This window comes from Fusarium odoratissimum (assembly GCF_000260195.1).
Source record: "Fusarium odoratissimum NRRL 54006 unplaced genomic scaffold supercont1.11, whole genome shotgun sequence".
NCBI classification, from domain to species: Eukaryota; Fungi; Ascomycota; class Sordariomycetes; order Hypocreales; family Nectriaceae; genus Fusarium; species Fusarium odoratissimum.
This window is the reverse complement of record NW_022158697.1, coordinates 436778-455067: the sequence shown is the minus strand read 5'-3', so window position 1 is coordinate 455067 and position 18290 is coordinate 436778. Positions and strand designations below refer to the sequence as shown.

The 18290-nt window shown below is 51.0% G+C and overlaps 7 protein-coding genes across 10 annotated transcripts; 5 read left to right on the top strand and 2 right to left on the bottom strand.

The window, feature by feature from the left end:
* Positions 1–6: 6 nt before the first annotated feature.
* FOIG_07601 (40S ribosomal protein S26E) lies at positions 7–1403 on the top strand. Of its 2 annotated transcripts, XM_031207182.1 has the most exons (4): positions 7–218; positions 371–498; positions 555–657; positions 829–1403. In XM_031207182.1, exons 1-4 carry the CDS (start codon positions 196–198, stop codon positions 926–928), a joined length of 354 nt encoding a protein of 117 aa, XP_031062715.1. In that variant the 5' UTR covers positions 7–195; the 3' UTR covers positions 929–1403. The 2 variants fall into 2 exon arrangements, with proteins under 2 accessions (XP_031062715.1, XP_031062716.1); XM_031207183.1 differs by having other exon boundaries at positions 17–218; positions 555–1403.
* A 31-nt stretch (positions 1404–1434) lies between these two features.
* Positions 1435–3585, bottom strand: FOIG_07600 (uncharacterized protein; the record flags this gene model as incomplete). Its single annotated transcript, XM_031207181.1, has 1 exon — positions 1435–3585. One exon carries the CDS (start codon positions 3583–3585, stop codon positions 1597–1599), a length of 1989 nt encoding a protein of 662 aa, XP_031062714.1. The 3' UTR covers positions 1435–1596.
* Positions 3586–3787: 202 nt separating this feature from the next.
* On the top strand, positions 3788–5498 carry FOIG_07599 (uncharacterized protein). Its single transcript, XM_031207180.1, has one exon. The coding sequence runs from the start codon at positions 3953–3955 to the stop codon at positions 5201–5203; it is 1251 nt and encodes a 416-aa protein (XP_031062713.1). The 5' UTR covers positions 3788–3952; the 3' UTR covers positions 5204–5498.
* Positions 5499–6263: 765 nt separating this feature from the next.
* Positions 6264–11250, bottom strand: FOIG_07598 (structural maintenance-chromosome 4). Its single transcript, XM_031207179.1, has 3 exons — positions 10227–11250; positions 6824–10180; positions 6264–6706 (listed from the first exon to the last, which is right to left on the bottom strand). The coding sequence occupies exons 1-3, from the start codon at positions 11085–11087 to the stop codon at positions 6470–6472; spliced, it is 4455 nt and encodes a 1484-aa protein (XP_031062712.1). The 5' UTR covers positions 11088–11250; the 3' UTR covers positions 6264–6469.
* Positions 11251–11379: 129 nt separating this feature from the next.
* On the top strand, positions 11380–12764 carry FOIG_07597 (uncharacterized protein). The gene is made up of 3 exons (XM_031207178.1): positions 11380–11591; positions 11641–11876; positions 11928–12764. Exons 1-3 carry the CDS (start codon positions 11438–11440, stop codon positions 12453–12455), a joined length of 918 nt encoding a protein of 305 aa, XP_031062711.1. The 5' UTR covers positions 11380–11437; the 3' UTR covers positions 12456–12764.
* Positions 12765–13989: 1225 nt separating this feature from the next.
* Positions 13990–15843, top strand: FOIG_07596 (uncharacterized protein). Of its 3 annotated transcripts, XM_031207175.1 has the most exons (3): positions 13990–14473; positions 14522–15161; positions 15212–15843. In XM_031207175.1, exons 1-3 carry the CDS (start codon positions 14330–14332, stop codon positions 15577–15579), a joined length of 1152 nt encoding a protein of 383 aa, XP_031062708.1. In that variant the 5' UTR covers positions 13990–14329; the 3' UTR covers positions 15580–15843. The 3 variants fall into 3 exon arrangements, with proteins under 3 accessions (XP_031062708.1, XP_031062710.1, XP_031062709.1); XM_031207177.1 differs by having other exon boundaries at positions 13990–15161; XM_031207176.1 differs by having other exon boundaries at positions 14127–14473; positions 14522–15843.
* Positions 15844–16602: 759 nt separating this feature from the next.
* FOIG_07595 (dihydrolipoyllysine-residue succinyltransferase, E2 component) lies at positions 16603–18196 on the top strand (the record flags this gene model as incomplete). Its single annotated transcript, XM_031207174.1, has 4 exons — positions 16603–17362; positions 17415–17780; positions 17848–18030; positions 18080–18196. Exons 1-4 carry the CDS (start codon positions 16730–16732, stop codon positions 18194–18196), a joined length of 1299 nt encoding a protein of 432 aa, XP_031062707.1. The 5' UTR covers positions 16603–16729.
* Between the last annotated feature and the right edge of the window lie 94 nt (positions 18197–18290).

Genomic DNA, 18290 nt, shown 5'->3' with positions numbered 1-18290 from the left:
TCAGCCGTCTCTGCAGGCGATCCGCTTGAGATTCGGGAGTGCTTTGCCCTACTGCCCACCAAACCGAAAAAGTGGACTGGCCCTCAACGTCAATCGACTAAACGCACATTTCAGAGTGCGCCTCTTCTCTTCTTCTTTTTCCTTTTCTCTTCACTTGCGTGGACCTGAATATTTACATCAGCAGCAACCGTCAAAATGGTCAAGAAGAGAAAGAACAAGTACGACTTCCCCCCCCATCCGCCTGCAATCGCATCGCATACCATCATCGCCGACGGAGACGAACAACACCAACGTCGCGATGATGTTCGACAACGATTGAACGGCACATATTTTCACACTTTGAACCGAGTTACTAACAAGCTTTCTCCAGCGGCCGAAACAAGAAGGGCCGCGGCCACGTCAAGCCCATCCGATGCAGCAACTGCTCGCGATGCACCCCCAAGGACAAGGCGATCAAGAGATTCACCATCCGCAACATGGTTGAGTCTGCTGCTATTCGTACGTCCCCTCCCACTCCTCGCTTCTCTCGATCACTCGCTTACAATTATTTACAGGTGACATCTCGGATGCCTCCGTCTTCGCGGAGTACACCGTGCCCAAGATGTACCTGAAGCTGCAGTACTGCGTCTCTTGCGCCATTCACGGCAAGATTGTCCGGTACGTTGTCCTCCCCGGGAGTGTGACAACTGCGCCCTGGTTGCGTATGTGCTTCAGATGAGCCTTGGAGTACTTTTATGAAACCATACACACTCCCAGCCTGCTGCGCAGTTGATGCCACACTCCCAGTACGTTCTCCCCACCGAATTTGAGCTGACCAGATTATCACAGTGTCCGATCCGTCGTTGGCCGACGCAACCGTGCCCCTCCCCCTCGCGTCCGCTACAACAAGGACGGCAAGAAGATCGTCCCTACTGCCCCTAAGGCTTAAATGGGTTGATATGGCTTGTCTTGGGATGGAGTCCGGTTATGATAGCATCATTCAAAAAATAACGGATGGGATGAATACCTTTGGGATTATGAGTCTAAGAGATTCCAAAATTCAATCGGACGACGTTTGATGTCCACACGTCATTGACAAATATCTTGCTGTTCCTCCCTTCGCTTTGTGTGATTGATGTGACTGTTTTTGGCTTAAATGTTGATTGTATGCGGCCGAGTGTCACGTCGCATCCAATGACCTGTAGATGAAGGCGTCGATATGATCCCAATAAGCAAACTGTTGCCAGGCTCATATTGCCGGTCGGCGGACACCCATTTGCTGTTACTTTGGATGTTTCAATTGCTGTGGGAGCATTTGAAGATCATGTAGAAGTCGACCATTCTTTTTCTGTGCGCGATTCCATGGTTATGTCCTGCAATTTGAGTGTTCATAGTTTATTGTGGTGAACTCCATGGGCCAACATGAGGTTATACACAAATTGAGATGACATTTCTGCGACAACCAACCCATAGCGCACCATGACTAGATATTGAAAGCCAATCAACACATAAAGCAAAATCCTCAAGCAAGGCGACGATGCCTAGATAAAATTATTCAACGAATTACTCCTCCTTGCGTTGCTGATTGTTCTCTAAATATTATACACCCAATCTACCCTAAAACCCTCCATCAAACTGCTGCACCAAATCCGTCCCATTCTGCGAACAAGCAAACGCATCAACACAAACACCCCCACCACAACAGCTTCCCGTCAAGCACAAATACCCATCCCCACAATCCCCATCAGCTTCACAACTTCCCTTGTAATTCGTACACTCTGTCCACTCAAATGCAATGCCTACACCCGCAGCACTCTTACCGCAGACACAGCCCGTGCCTGGGATGACAGCGTCGCGGGGATATGAACATGTAGCGCCTTCTCCTTCTGCGACAGCGCTGTTGTGACAGCAGGCGATGCGTGATGAGTCCTGAACTGTGATGTTGTAGGGTTTTGTTGTTTCGGGGGCCCAGTTGAGGGTTGTTATGGCGGGGATGCGTGTTGCGCCGGCGATGAGGGTTAGGTTGAGGGGGATTTCGCCTTCGTGGAGGGATTGGCAGATGTCGTTTTCGAAGCTTCGACGGGTGTTGTATACGTCGATGTAATCTTCCAAAGCACCCTGTGAAGCCTCTGTGCTCTTGGTGAAAATTGCTCCGAGAGCTTGCCAGAGTTGAGTGTATGCCACGACAGCTGCATCGGCCTCTTGCTTTGCTCTGTCGCTGGACAGACCTTGGTTGGCAAAGTCTTTGCGAAGCTGTTCAGGGTCTACGATGTCTTGTCCTGATTCTTCAAGCGTGGTGACGACAGTGGACAAGTCAGGACATGCACCGCCGAACGGATCTGTGGAGATGAAGTCGACGACCTTGTTCTTGATCGCCAACTGACATCTCAAGGAGCCAGACTCAGATCCCGGAAACGTACACTCAAAGTCCCAACGTCCAGTATCATCGTCAACAGCGACATCTGCACAGACTGTATCGCCTACGAGAAGCTGAGGATACTGTCTGACCGACCTGTCAACGGGAGTCCCGCATTGGTCATGTAGGTACAGAACCTGACTGAAGTCCAAGTCCTCGGCGCGCTCGTGCTTGAGTGCAGCACATTGTACACCCGCCAAGTCGGCAATCTGCTCGTACATATCGTCAATCGAGATTGATATGTCGTACGTGCAGTTACTCCCCGAGAAGTGAATCCCCTTAGCATCAAGCGCGACCAGATACCCGTTAGGATCAACGACCGAAAGCCTTCCACGATGAGAAATGTCGACATAGTAAATCCCGCCTTGTTCATCGCGGACAGTGAGATACAGCGGATTAACGCCATCCTTCTCAAACTCAACAGACTCGATGTAAGGAATGGGGATTGAGACGTTGTCTTCTCGGAGTCTGGCGTTGTATAGCAACGCTCGACGGGTCGAATCACCGTCTGGGTTGGGGAGAGTGTAGCATGTTTCTTGCGAGATGGCTGCGGTGCGTGTAACGTGGGTGAAGTTGGCGGCAGGGAACTCGGGAACGCCAGTTGTTGTTACGTTACTGCCTGGTGACGCGGGGCCGCTGGAGGCGCCGGACGTTGAAGTTGCAGCCACAGGACTCGAGACGGATGTAACGGTTCCAGTACTTCCTGGTGCAGAGCCCGTAGTGTCACCGCTCGGAACAGCACTTTCACTGGCAGTAGTGCTGGGCACCTCTGAAGAACCTGTTGGAAAAGGCGGCGTTGGAATTTCAGAGGTTGGTACACTGATGGTTGGGAGGGAGATGACGCCTGAGATGGACGACGTGATGTTCCAGCCAACACCGCCGCTTTGAGAACTGGTAAGAATCTCTGACTCTGTTGAAAGAGCCACGATTGAACCAGACTCAAAAGAGCCGGCAGTCGAAACAGAACCAGAGCCCTCAGATTGCCCAGTTGTTGTGTTCCAACCAGTCACCAAAGTCTCACTTCGGCCCGAGCCTGACGTTGCTTGAGAAACGGTCGGCAAAGATACACTTGGGAACGGAACCAGCGATGACGTCCCAGTCTGCGATAAACTGGTCGTCGGGACGGAGACATTACCTCCAGGCGCAGAAGTGGTGCCATTCCAGCTCGGAACTGCGCTGCTTTCGGGCATCGAGCTTGTTCCACTCCCAGGCTCAGTCGTGATCGACTCACTCGGCAACGGCAGTGTTGGAAACTGTAACGTCCCACCCCGAGTTATACTGATGGAGGGTATAGTGAAGTTAACCCCTGGTGCGGTAGTGCTGTTCCAACTGGGGAACTGATTACCACTAGTCTCCGGGCCCGTTGTGAGCGTGTCGCTTGGGAAAGGCTGAGTTGGAAACGGGACAAAGGTTTGGGATGGGGATATACTGATGGTCGGTATAGTCACGTTGCCACCGGATGGTCGAGCAGTGTTGTTCCAGCTTGGCGAGAGACTGCTTCCCGATGTTGCTTCAGCTGACGAGAATTGACTCGGCAGTGATACCGTCGGGAACGGTATGAAAGATTCGCTGGCTGTACTGATGGTTGGTACTGAGGAATTCCCGCCAGGAGGTAGAGAAGTGGTGTTCCAGCTCGGAGACAAACTGCTCCCTGTCGTCGCCTCTACTGAGGATGATGAAGCTGGGAGTGATACCGTTGGGAATGGCACAAATGAACCACTGGTGCTTACAGTTGGTACTGACAAGTTAGCACCTGATGGGAGGGAAGTGCTGTTCCAGCTGGGACTGAAGCTGGTCCCTGAAGTAACCCCCCTTGAAGACGTTTGGACCGAAGCTGACGACGTTGGAAAAGGGACCAAGCTCCCGCTGGAACCACTAGTTACGGTTGCAGATGTGTTTCCTCCAGAAGGAAGAGACGTGCTATTCCAGCTGGGTCCGAAGTTACTCCCCGAGCTTGTGACCACCGAAGATGCTTGGCTTGATAGAGACAACGTTGGAAACGGAACGAATGTGTCACTCGAGATACTGAGTGTCGGTACCGAGCCATTACCTCTCGACGTGGTACCATTCCAGCTTGGACCTACACTCCCGCTTGATGAACCACCAGAGCTTGCGGAAACCGAGGCCGTTGGGAACGGCACGAACGTCCCTCTGGAGATACTGACTGTTGGTACTGAGCCATTACCCATCGAAACAGAGGTAGTTCTATTCCAACTTGGCCATATAGTACTACTAGATGAGGCCCCAGTGATGGTAGAAGCCGAGGCTGTAGGGAAGGGTACGAAGCTTCCACCGGAGATATCGGTAGTCGGAGCCGATCCATTGCCTCTCGACGCTGACGTGGTGTTCCAACTTGGAGCCACACTACCACTCGACGAGCTCCCAGAACTAGTGAAGTCCGAGCCTGTAGGAAATGGTACAAAACTCCCACTTGAGAGACTGACAGTTGGAATCGAACCATTCGCTGTTGAGGCTGAAGTCGTATTCCAACCTGGCCCTACACTCTCACCCGTTGTCCTAGACCCAGTGGTCACAGACACACTTAGAGCCGACTCTGTAGGGATAGGCACAAAAGGCCCTGTCCCAGAAATACCGCCGCTCGGGGCAGTCATACTCGAGTTCCACCCTGTCAATGTCCCAGTCGGACGTGTCCCACTCTCCACAGGACTCGACGTCGAGATACCAGGAAAAGACCACGGTGGCGAATCGGTTGCAGTGCCAGATCGTGTCGTTCGGGTATCTGATAGTTGGGATGTTACACCCGTGTTGGACTGGAGAGTTTGGGTCCGGTTGCCAGATTGGGAGTGAGATGAAGTAGGTGCTCGGTCTTGGCTTGAGAAGGATGCTGAGAAGGGATCTTGGGTATCTGCTGGTGACTCTGTGGTGGTGCTCCATGAAGCTGCTGAACCTGATCTTGTAAGGCTTTCGCTGGCTGATCCTGTAGTTGGACTGCTGCTGTTGGCGTATGTCGTCCTGGGAACATCTCCAGTCGTCTCTCGTGCTGTCGTCTCTCCACCAGACGCTGCAGTCTGATTCCACGACGCTTCAGTCGTCGAATACGCTCCCCCAGCCGTCGTCTCAGCATACGTCCCCGACCCAGGCTGTCCCACCGACACCTCCGTCGAATCCGAATACCCCCTCGTCCTAGGCTCATCTGCATTCGTAGTGCTGAAACTCGCACTCGTCACAATACACTCGCACTGAAACTCATAAGCAATCATCCAAACTTATCACGAGCCACTCACATATGAAGCTATCCTTGTCTGATTATACCTCACATACTCCGCAGGCGTAGTATATCCCGCACCGCAATGATTCCCCTCAAGAACACTAGAACAAAACTCGCCATCATCTTGAATGAGTGATGAGTAAAGATCATCATGTGGACAAGCGATCGATTCGTTCCAGTTTGCAGGAAAGGCAGTGACCAAGTGAACGACGAGCGGGAGTAGCATCAACATGATGCGTAAACGAGTGTATAGCGATGAATGAGAATAGCCAAAGCTTGGCTTGATTGTAGGCGTTACTTATAGGACGTACAGCAACCATATCCCAATATCTTCAGTCCTCGAGGCCGCCCACGTATAATCTGCCGAGACACACATACAGAGCCGAGAAGACCGGCACTTGGTGCGTGGTACGGCATCTACATCTGCGAGATCGAGGCGGGTATCTGCAGGGGTTCGCTTGGGGATCCTTAATGTCCCAGGTTCTCAGGTCTAGACGCGCTCGGTGACACGGGAGTTGGTTCCTGGATCGTGGGACGCGAGTGTGATACGAGTGGCGGGATGGGGAGGACCGGGTTCAGGTTGAGTCTTTCTCACGGTGTATTGGGAGATGGCAAAGGGAAGATGAGTTAGAGTGGCTTGGCATGTGAAGGTTAGCTGGACACAACGGGATTGTTCCCAGACGGATGAGGTTCTGTATCGGTGAGTCGAGGAGAGGTCAAAGATGAGGGATATCAGAAAACACCAAACATTGGATATATCATAAGTCTAGCCACCATATCATTAAAATACCCGCCAAAGCCATATCCATAGTCATCATCATCGTCATATACAAGCCCTCTCACCCTTACCGAAAGGGCAATATCGTCGTATTACCCCCAACCTGCGTCCGCTGCTGCGATGAGTGTCCCGGCGGTCTCGCAATGTAGTCCTTGTTCTCAATAGTGACACTCTTGGTCATATGATTGACCTTGTACACGCCCACCAACCGCGCCGCAAGCTCAAACATGTTGTTGCGCAGCGAGATGACGATGAACTGGGCGTTCTTGGTACGCTCTTTGATGTAGTTTGCGACGATCGAGACCTGCGTTGAGTGTTAGCATAGTGGTTCAATCAGAATTGAAGGTGGATTCGCATGTGGAATGCCCGCGCGAGTGTGGTCGAATTGTAGCCGAGTGTCTTGGGTTAGGGTCGTACTCACGTTTCTGAAATCCAGCGCAGCATCGATCTCGTCCATGACATACAGAGGAGTAGGCTTGTAGTGATGCAGAGCGAAAACGAGAGCCAGACTGCTGAGCGTCTTTTCACCACCGGAAAGATTGCTGATGTTCTTCCAGCTCTTCTTAGGGGGCATGACGCTGAAGAGAATACCTTCGCTGAAGGGGTCCAGACTGTCGACGAGTTCGAGCTCTGCGTTTCCACCCATGGTGATCATCTGATACATTTCCTTGAGTCGGAGGGAAATGGCGCTGAAACCTTCCATGAAACCTTCCAAGCGTAGACGGCGAAGGTCGTCGCATCGCTTCTTGGCAGAATCTCGCTGTTCAATAGCAGTCTGGAGATCTGAGGCACGAGCAGCGTGCTCTTCCACTCGTCTTCGGTATTCGGCCAGAACACCGAGGTCGACGTTGACATTTTGAGTCTTCTCCTCAAGAGCCGCAATCTCGCCCTTGAGTGTCCTCTCGTTCATATCAGCAAGCTCGTCGGGTGTGTATCTCGGAAGCTCGTTTGGCTGCCCATTGACAGATTCCTCCTCGTCCTCTTCCTCTTCTTGATCCTCCTCTTGCTCTTCGTCTTCTTGGGGAGCGTCGGTCATGTCCACATCATCCTGAGGGGCATCGTCCATATCGACGTCATCATCGTCATCCGTCTGAGGCTTGGGTTGCGACTTGGGTTTCTTGGACCGGCTGCCTGAAGAACCTCCAGTAAGGTCGTCAATGTTCTGCAGGACAATCTTCGACAACTTGTCGTCCCAGTGACGAAGTCGTGCTTGGTTCTCCAGAAGAGCCTTCTGGTTCTCCTCAAGCTTGTTGCGCATCTCAATCTCAACCGCTCTTGTCTCGTTGAGCTCAGCCGTCTTCTCGTCAAGCTCGCTCTTGAGCGCCTTAAGCTCCTTCTTCTTAGCGGCCAATCCTTCTTCGGCTTCCTCAGCTTGTGCTTGAAGCTCTTCAGCTCTCTCGCCCTGGTTGTTGATGTCGTTCTCGAGCTTCTCAAGATCCCGGGTAGCAGCCTCAAGCTCCTTGGACGATTTTGCATGATCCTTCGCTAGCTTGATCTTCTGCTTCTCCGCCTTGACCTTACGGACCTCAGCATTAGAGATCTCTTCGTTGTTGGAAGAGATCTCCTCCTTTATAGAATCGACCTTGGCCCTTTGCGCACGAAGCTTCTCACCACCAACTTCCATGATCTTGTCTTGCAGAGCTTTGATCTCATCCTCCACGCTGGATGTTTCCCCGTGAAGTCTTTCAATCTCTTTGTTAAGCTTGGCGATCTCTTTTTGCAAAGCAGCGATGCGACTGTTGTCGGTAGCTGAGGGCTGATGCTCCTTGCTGACTTCCTTCATGCGTCGTTGCATATCGGTGATGTTTCGCTCGGCGCTCTCAATCTCAAGGCCAATCTTCTGCATCTTGGTGTCTAGCTGAGGAATCTGCTCGCCCAACTCCCTGAGTCGCGTTTCGCATTCGCGTTGATACTCTTGAAATTCTTGGAACTTGGTCTCCCAGCCATCGCGATCACTCTCAAACTTGGCGACCTGCTCCTTGCTGACGTCTGAGACGAGCTTGGAGGACATGAGACCTCTCTTGACAGTTGAGCCACCACCAGACATGGTACCGGACTTGTCAATGAGCTCACCATCGAGGGTGACGACTCGCCATCGCTTGGCGCCATATGCGATTCTGTTCGCTTGGGCGAGGTCGGCAGCGACAAGAGTATCTTGCATGGCGTGGTAGAAAACAGCTCGGAACTTGTCTTCCTTGGCAGTGACGAGGTCGAACAATCGAGGAGCGTTCTCGGGTGTCTGGATGGGCGACATGTCTCGAACTCTCAGCTTATCCAAACAGATAAAGTTACCACGTCCGACATTGTTCTTTCGCAGATACTCGATACACTGCTGACCAGCCTCGACAGTCTCAGTAACAAAGTTGTCGAGGGCACCGCAAGCTGTTGAGATGGCGACATCGTACTTCTGATCAATCGTACCAAGGTTGCCGAGACGTCCATGGAAGCCATCGATTCGACCAGACTCCTTCATGCGCATCAGGGCAGCGAGCACGTTACCACGAGCCTGTGTGTTAGACAAGCTTGAGCGGGCCTCGTCAGCCTTTTGGCGTGCGTTCGAGATCTTTGAGCGAATCTTGGGCTCCTGCTCAGAAAGGACCTTGAGCTCCGACTTCATGTTCTCTGCCTCCTTCAGAAGCTCGGCCTTCTCGGCCTGGCAGGACTTGAGCTCAGCGCGCTTGGCAGTCTTGCCCTCCTCAATGGAAGCGATCTTGGTCTCAAGCTCTTGCAGGGCGACAGCACCGGCGTTGGCCTTCTCTTGAAGAATGTTGAGCTCACTCTCAGCGACAGCGACAGCGGACTGCTTCTGATTGATCTTCTCGTTCCAAGGCTCAAGAGACTTCTGCTTGGCAGCAATCTGATCGGAGAAAGCTTGTGTCTTGCCCTTTAGGCTCTCTCTGATTTGAGCAAGTTCAGCCTCAGCAGTCTGGATCTGTTCCTCGAGTTCCGCAATCTCCTGGGTCCGGTTCTCGATCTCCTCTCCACACTGCTCGATGGTCTCGTCGGCTTCAGCAGAGTTCGTTTCGGCGTTGGCGATAGCCTTCTCAAGCTTCTTACGCTTGTCGTCCAAGAACTTTCGCTTCTCATCGAACTTAACACGCTCCTGCTCAAACTTGGCCATCTCCTTCACCAAGGCTTGTGTTGACTTCTCTTGTGCCTCAAACTCCTTGGCGCCCTTGGCGTAGTCCTTCTCGAGGCTCTTGATGATCTGTTCGCCTCCGTGGTGCTTCTCTAGCTCGGCGTCCAATTGAGCCTGCATCTGGCTGATAGCCTCCTCTGTAACAGCAATATTCTCGTTGCACTTGTGAATAAACAATTGGTAAAGAGCAGATTGCTTCATAGCCAGCTCGTTCTCGTCGCGAATGTAGGCGATCGCCTTGTCCTTCTTGTCTTCAAGGCTGTTCTTTTCCTTCTCGACGTGCTGAACGCGACCGCTCTTTTCCATGCAGACATCATTGAGGGTCTCTACCTCGGTGGCAGATTCTTCGATGGGCGCCTTGTACTTAGAGGTGCCGATAATATCCTCAAGATATTCGAGGAGACCGTCTTCGTGTTCGTTGCCAGCCTTGGCCTTCATCTGAGCAATCGACTCGACCTCACCTTGGAGAATCAGGAATCGCTTGTGGTCAAGATCGACACCGCGATCGCGAAGGAGAGTCGTGACTGTCGTAAAGTTGGATTCTTTGCCATTGATGTAATATTTGCTGGAGTTGTTCTTGAAAGCTTTTCGGGAAATGATGAGCTCGGAGTTAGGGATAACCTCATGGCCGCCACCGGGCTGGGAAAGTTAGTCTAGGATCGCAAAAGAACAAGGATTTCCTTACCTGGTCCATGACCTCCTGGAAGTAGACAGCGACCTCGCAATGATCCAAATTCGGAAACTTTGCTGAGTTGTGAATGAGAGCAGAGATCTTGCCCTGTCGCATCTTGCTAGCTCGGAAACCGAAGACGAACAGCAGAGAGTCAATAACATTTGACTTTCCGGAACCGTTGGGTCCGACAACTGATGAGAATGAAGCATGGAAAGGACCGACTTCTTGTCGGCCAGCGTAACTCTTGAAGTTGTTGAGTATAAGATGTGTCAGAACAATTCGAGACTTGGGCGTTGTGTCTTCAACAACAGGGACAGCTAATGTCCGTGACTTGAGCACAATATCCATTGGCTTCTCCATTATGGTATCCATAGGTTTGATCGGCTTGATGGTTGCCTGGGTGTTGTCGACAACGGAAGTATTCACACTAGAATCAGTGATATCGGCCAATGCAGAAGCTTCCTGAGAAGCTGTCGGTGAATCTGGCTTCGGTGTAGGAGGGGCCAGGTCGGGAACTGAAGAGATCGATGATCTCGCTGTGCTCTTCCGCTTACGAGGCGACGCAACCTTTGCAGGAGAACTCGCCTCTGCCTTTAGTGTCGTATCGGCATCGAGAAGTTCGCTAGCCTCTACTGAAGCAGCTGGAGTAGGCGCTTTTCTAGGACGCCCTCTCGCCTTCGGTGCAGCAGCGGGCGTAGGTGCTGGAGTCGTCGATTTGCGTGAACGAGTCTGTCTTCGGGGCGCCGGCTTCTCAGGCTCAAAGTCCTCCTCCTCATCCTGGACTCTAGAGCGGTTGGAAACATCGTCTTCGTCGTCAGAATCGATAATGGCGGTGCGCCTTGTTGCGCGCCTTGGCCGAACAGGGGAAGACATTGTGAAGGAATACTCTCGTCACAGACAAGAGAAAAATGCGAAGGAGTGTATGCAAACAATGAATAGTACAAATAAGCGACAGCTTGGGTCGGTGTAACCAAGGTCGACTGGGTTGTTGTGTCGAGGGAAGCTGTACAAATTAGATTGGTTGCGCCCCGCGTTGGTTTGTTTAGAAATGTCCAAATCGGTCGTGTAAACAATACGTACCAACACAGGCCGCGGGGCGGCTCTCGTCACGTGATCTCGCGACGGATCCTTGATTGCCCGTTTCGCGATAGCTTTGAAGCTCTTGACGAGCTATCAAAACATTGGCTTGTGTTACGACAACAGTCAAGTATCCCGTCGCCAAAATGTTTGACTACACCAACCTGCACGAAGTCTTCGCGGAGGGTCTTGCGAACCCGTACGATCGTGAGACCCAGCGAGACATTGAACATTCGCGCAAGACATTTGATGGCGCTCTTTTCATTGATCGAGTCCTACGGGCTGTGGGCATAACAAAGGGTAAGTTTGTCGCACGAGCTGATTGCGACTTGCTAACTTGTGATTGTAGCTAAGATCTACCCTCCCAAGACCGACAATGCGTTGAAGCAATTGCATCAGCAAATCTGTGAAGCCATCATGTCGACGCATCACAAGTTCTCGATCTTCTACTACATCCTCCTCGATTTCGACCAAACATCAGGCCGCGAGAGCGTCTCTGATGCATTCGTGGATGCGTCAGGTATACCAAAGAAGTATCAGATCTTCATGAAGGGCTTGTGGTATCTGGATCGTCAGGAATTCTCGGTATGTTTTGCGTTTGCGATTGCGAAAACAAAGACTGACAGGACTTTACAGCGAGCGCTCGAGTACATTTCGCATCCCTCTCTTATTCCCGACTTTGCCGACGATATTATGACCGTGCTCGTCCACTCTGCTCAGGATCGCGATTACAGCATTGCGCTGTCATATTTCTACGCCGTGCAGCCAGTTCTCAAGACCTCAGCCGCACTCGAGCTTCTTTTCGGTGCAATGGCGAACACCAACATCTCAGAAGCGCTGTTCTACTCCCGAACGCACCCTCCCCATACTCGCGAGTTGCTCTTCCGTCAATTGATCGCCTCTGTATTGGATAGCCCCAACGACGAGCTTTCCGAGCGCGCCAGCCAACTCACCTTTTTGCCTTTTGACAAATCTGAGGAGGCCTGGTTCGAGGAGTATCTGCTCCATGGCAACGGAAAGACGCATAAAAAGGCAAAAGATACGCTTGTCATGCGCAAGATTGCCTGCGATCAGTTCTCTGATGTGACAAAGATCCGACATGGTGGTCAATGGTCTGGAATTCTGGAAGGAATCAAGGGTGGAATTAATGGACATGCTGAATAAAGAGCTATTGACATGGGTGTTCGCATTCTCGATAGTCGTGCATAGCGTAGGCGTTTACTTGGTCATTTTTGTCATTTAGAACGTTCGAGACTTAGTGTAAAGCTGAGTCCAGCCTAAACCTGATGATATACTCGTAGTGAGAATATGGTAATAATAATGCCAGCATTGCCATGATTTATTACCATTGCCTATCATATGAACGCTTTCAGAAGACAAACTGGCAAGCCTAGCAGCTATTTTCTGGAATGCTATCTGTTGCAGCACGAGAAGAGAACAAGAGCTTCATATAAAAAGCTGATGGAATCCTCCCACCTGAGTTCAAGCTTCAATAATAAGGGTCAGGATAAAAAAGATCATATGATCATTATTCACAGTGCTAAGCTAACTTGACCAAAATGCGTATGTCCCTCTCTTGCTTCTCTTCTTCTGTTTCACCACCAAATCTCGGAGAATAATGTCGTCGAATATTCACTAACCAATTTCCCAACCGTAATGGTCCACTCTACCAAGAATGGGGCTGGATAGTGAGGCGCCACCGGGGATGACCCGGGTTTACGGTTATATCCAATGAGAACGAAGAACAAGCAGATCCTCCTCAGGGTCTCGACTGTGGAACTAGATAAGCTCAGTGGAACTCATTGACCTTGAGTTGATCCAAGGAGCGTCTCGTCCGTCTCCAGAACATCCTTCAATAGTTTGATCCTTGAAGTTGCAACTTTAGGTAAGCAGATAGAGACTCGGGATCCCACCTTCAAAGTTCAACGGCATGCGTCATCCCGAAAAAGTTCCCCGAGACATTTAAGTTTCCAAGTTCTGCAACGATCCACCGTAGTTTAATTTTCGCAGTCAAACTTTTCTTGTTGATTACAAACTCATTGTCTACCGAGTAACCAACCGGTCGGCAGCCTCGGAATATGCAAGTTGATATTTAAAAAACCCCTGCGGGATTCGCGGCCCTGGATATTAAAGGTCCGAATAGCTTCCTTGGCTTTATCTTAAAGCTTACAGATCCATAATTCGAGATAAGCTAGAGCATGGGCTGGGACCCCTATCGCGAGACATGCATGTCCTTGTTCTTTTTACAGGATGGTTATCAAATGCATAATGCTGATTGAAAGGCAGGCAGGCAGGCACGTGACTTTATCCCAAACCATCTTGTTGTCGCGGTCCACCTCATCATTGGTTCGTTGAAGTGTCGAGGTGACTACGCCCGAATAGGTAGGTTGTTTGAAGCTTCTTGGAACCCATGGAAGCCGAGCTGAAGACGAGGCAACAGGCGATCAATGCGTGACATTCTGGTTCCATGACAGCGCCAGAAGCGGCAGCTCATAGTCAGCACGAGGCGCCATTTACCAGGGTAGACAATGCCTCGCAGTTGAACATTCAATTGCCGCGGTGGTGAAGAGTTTTTCGCCACTATGATCGTCATATCAATTCTCCAAAAACAAGAGTCAAAATGGGGATAGTCTTATTGAGCACCTGACTTTGTCTAATCACAACGCTTGTCGTTCCGTTTCAGTGGAGTTCAAAAATGGGTCGAGTTCCCAAACTCCCCAGACCCAGCATCGATATCATCACGAGCATCAAGTCTCCCCGTGGGGGGCGCTAGGGGCGTTGATAGCGCGGTTTTTTTCTTCACTTTGCCCCCCCTTACAAGATGGTTTCAAGCCCAACCGTTGGGTCCATGGTCCGGTTTTTCCATGAGTCGGTGTCCGGGGAAAATGCTTAGCCAAACTGGTGGTCTGCTTTTTGTGCCATCGACTCTTTAATACTTCCCCATTTCTCTCTTCTTGATCTGGTTCCCACTTCTCAATTGTCGTTTTTTTGCGGGGGACTCCATTTTGTTTCCTTAGGAATACTGCCGACGATGCATCATGAGGGATGATACCCCCAATATCATTGCTTCGGCCGCCATAACACTTCCTCTCGCGACCTTGGCTCTTATTGCCCGACTTATTGCGAGGAAGATCACGAAAGCTGGATATGGCATTGATGATGCTTTCGCCGTTGTTGGCTGGGTATGTTAAACTCTCATATGGATATGATGTGTTCTGACATGGCTCAAGTTGGGCTCATTGGCCTTGTTGACGAACGGAATGATATGGATCAAGGATGGACTGGGAAAGCCAATGGAGGTTGGACTTACGGACGACTTTACGTTTCACGATAAAAACCGACTGGCTTGGATACATATGTGGACGACGAGCTTCACTTACACCTTCGCCATCGCCTTCTCGAAATTCGCCATCCTCGCTTTTTACTGGCGTCTCTTCCAATTCTCCGACATCCGAATCCCCATTCAGGTCCTGTCATGCATCACAGTGGCATGGTTTCTGCTGCGACTCTTCATGGTGTGTTTGCAATGTCTACCACTCACAGCATTATGGGATGGAGACCAAGCAACGAGGGATGCCAAATGCCATATCCGCGAATCGACGTTTTTCTTCTCGACGGTTTTGACGCACGTTTTGATCGACTGCGCCATTCTTATTCTGCCCGCCATCGAAATTGGGAAACTTCATTTACCCAAGGGCCAGAAGGTTGCTGTCATTGCATTGTTTGCGTTTGGTGCAATGACCTGTCTGGCATCCATTTTCGTCCTCGTTGAGTCATTCAAGTTCAAGTCGGATTCAAAAGAGATGACGTTACAAATGGGACAGCACTATGCTTGGTCAATCGCCGAGTGCAATTTTGCCGTCATTGCTGGTATGTTCATGTTGAATACTGCCAGTTTGACCTGTACTGACTTTTCGCAGCTTGTCTTCCCATGCTTCGACCAGTCGCACGCAAGATCCTCCCAGGCTCATTCCTCACCTCCAACAGCGGCGGTCAATCAACCCAAATCAGCGCCCCCTTCAGCGCACCATTCAGCAACGGCATCCGCCTCACCAGCGTATCCAAGACGCGATCCCGCGAAAACGACGGCGGAAGCTCAACACACGAACTTTCCAACAACCCACCAGATCTATACGACATAAGCGAATGGCCACACGGTACACAAACCACGATATCAAGCCCTTTTAGGAAATATACATCTGCGAAGGACTATGAGAGCAGCGAGACGGGGATCCGTGTTGACGAAGAGACGGCTGTTTCTGTACAACGGCGTGATGATGGTGTATGAAACAGGGCGGCGACCCTCGGCGTTTTGGATGTGATATCAGCGAGGCTGAGTTCTTTTTTACCTTAGATACCACTGGATAAATACCAACAGAACCTTGATTGTCAAGCAAAACGTCCATTGCGTCGTAAGTTGTGTCATCTGCGTCTCACTCCAATGTGAGGTCGAATTTGGGTTCTGCACCAGCACAACGGTGTCGGCCCGCCAGCCTCAACCTTTTCAGCATTCCAGTTGCATTCGCTTGCACGGAATTAGCCAGACCCAAGCAAGGTATTGGCAACATGGGCGCTGGGGATTTAAATATCACGAGTTTGAACATTAATGCCTGAGGCATAACATGACCTGAAGTCGTTATGCCGAACATTGCCGCAGCTATTGCTCAGCTAACTCACCTTGCTCCGCAAAGTACGGAGCCCATCATCCAAAACGAGGAATTATATGAATCGCAAATCATTCTGGCCGTGGGCTTTCGGCGTTGTAACTGTTAAGCCGACGGAAGGATTCTGGCTTTTGGGTTATCAATGTCTTCCACTAAGCAGTTGAGGACCTGGAGGCAGGAAAACTTAGGACCTCCTTTCTAAGTGATGAAAAGACTTAGGTAAATTTAGCTAAATTTAGGATAAGCTTAGTAGGACTTTAGACCAGTTCACACCTTGATTCAATGCCAGAGGTTGTCTTGCTCCCCTAGGCCGGGCTATTCACCCCGAACTTCAGTGTCGGTTTTCAATGTCCGGCGACCGTCCGGGTGTTTCCGCCTGTCCCGCGGGAGGGAAGTTTACGGAGAGAGGGCCACTCACCGAGTCACCTCTAAGCTCTTGCAGTTCAAGGTGAGAGCTTGTAACTTGCTGATGATAGAATTGAACCTCACCTCCAGTGACGTATTGCAAAACATTCATTTGGCTTCAATACCTATGATTCAACAACGCAACATCAATTTAAGAAACAATTGACCATTTAGTAAAATAATTTTAGCTATTATATCCCGTAAATATTGATCCATCCCCTTTTGTCCGTATAAACATCTCCAAAGGTACTGCAAGTCCGTGCGATACCCTCAAAGCTCGGCCCGCTTAATTCAGAACTTGTTTTGCTTTCCCCACGATCCCATCATTCTCCCGATCTTCCCACCTTCAATCCCGCCCAAAACCTCACAATGGCTTCATTCATGCGCATGAAGGCCGCAACAGGCCTCTCCGGCCTATCACGCGTCGCCATCTCCCGAGCCCAACCCATCGCCAGCCTCACACACAGCGCCATCCTCTGCCAGCGCGATCCCCAACGACGACTCTTCAGTAACTCCAGCATCTTCAATGGCTCGTATATCGTCTCCGTGCCGCCCATGGCAGAGTCCATCACCGAAGGAACATTAGCCAGCTTGCCCAAGAAGATTGGTGAGGCGGTTGAGCAGGATGAGGAGATTGCTAGCATTGAGACCGACAAGATTGATGTTCTCGTCAATGCTAGCGAGCCTGGTGCTATCGCTGAGTACTTTGCTGAGGAGGGCGATACCGTTGTTGTCGGTCAGGATCTCGCGCGTATCGTGACGGGCGAGGATGCTGGTTCTGTTAAGAAGAGCGAGGGTGAGGAGTCAAAACCTAAGGAGGAGCCCAAGAAGGAGGAGTCAAAGCCTGCTGAGCAACCCAAGGCCGAGGAGAAGCAATCTACTCCTGCTGCTGAAGCCCCCAAACCTTCAAAGCCCGCTGAGTCCAAGCCTGCGCCCAAGGAGTCCAAGCCTACACCTCCCGCTCAAGGTTCATCAAGCGGTCCCTCCCGCGGCGAGCGAGTTGTAAGTATCCCGCACATACGGCCATACCGCCCGTAGCTGACCGAGTCTGTAGGAGAAAATGACACGCATGCGCAAGACCATCGCCGCGCGCCTCAAGCAATCCCAAAACACCTGCGCCTCCCTAACAACCATCCAAGAAGTCGACATGACCAACATCATCGCCTGGCGCGCCAAGTACAAGGAAGAAGTCGCCGAGGAGCACGGCGTTCGACTGGGATACATGGGCGCTTTCACAAAGGCTACTACACTCGCCGCGCAAAAGGTTCCCCAGATCAACGCTATGATCGACACCGAGAAGGAGATCATCACGTATCGCGATTATGTCGATGTTAGTATTGCTGTTTCGGCGCCTAAGGGCTTGGTTACCCCCGTGTTGAGAAATACACATGAGTTGAGCATTGTTGAGTTGGAGAGGGAGGTTGCTTCTGCTGCTAAGAAGGCAAGTTCTCTTGGATGAATTGGGAGGATAATGCTGACTGTTGTAGGCCCGCGATGGCAAGCTTACTATGGAGGACATGGAGGGCGGAAGCTTCTCCATCAGCAACCCCGGTATCTTCGGCTCCATGTTCGGAACTCCCGTTATCAACTACCCCCAGGCCGCTGTGTTCAACATGAACGGCATCCGTCAAGAAGTCGTCGCCATCAAGGGCGAAGCTGTCATCCGACCTGTAAGTCTTTCCCTTAGTCGATCCATTGGTTCAAGCTAATTGTTGGCAGATGATGTACATCAGTTTGACCTACGACCACCGCCTGATTGACGGCAGAGAGGCTGTCACCTTCTTGAACACCGTCAAGAAGTACATTGAGGATCCTTCACGCATGCTGCTTGTCTAAAAAGTTGTTGTGTTTAGAGTAGAGTAGAGTAGAGAGTTCATTTGTATGCTAGAGCGATTGGGTATAGACGGAGGAATGGACATTGTTCTGCATG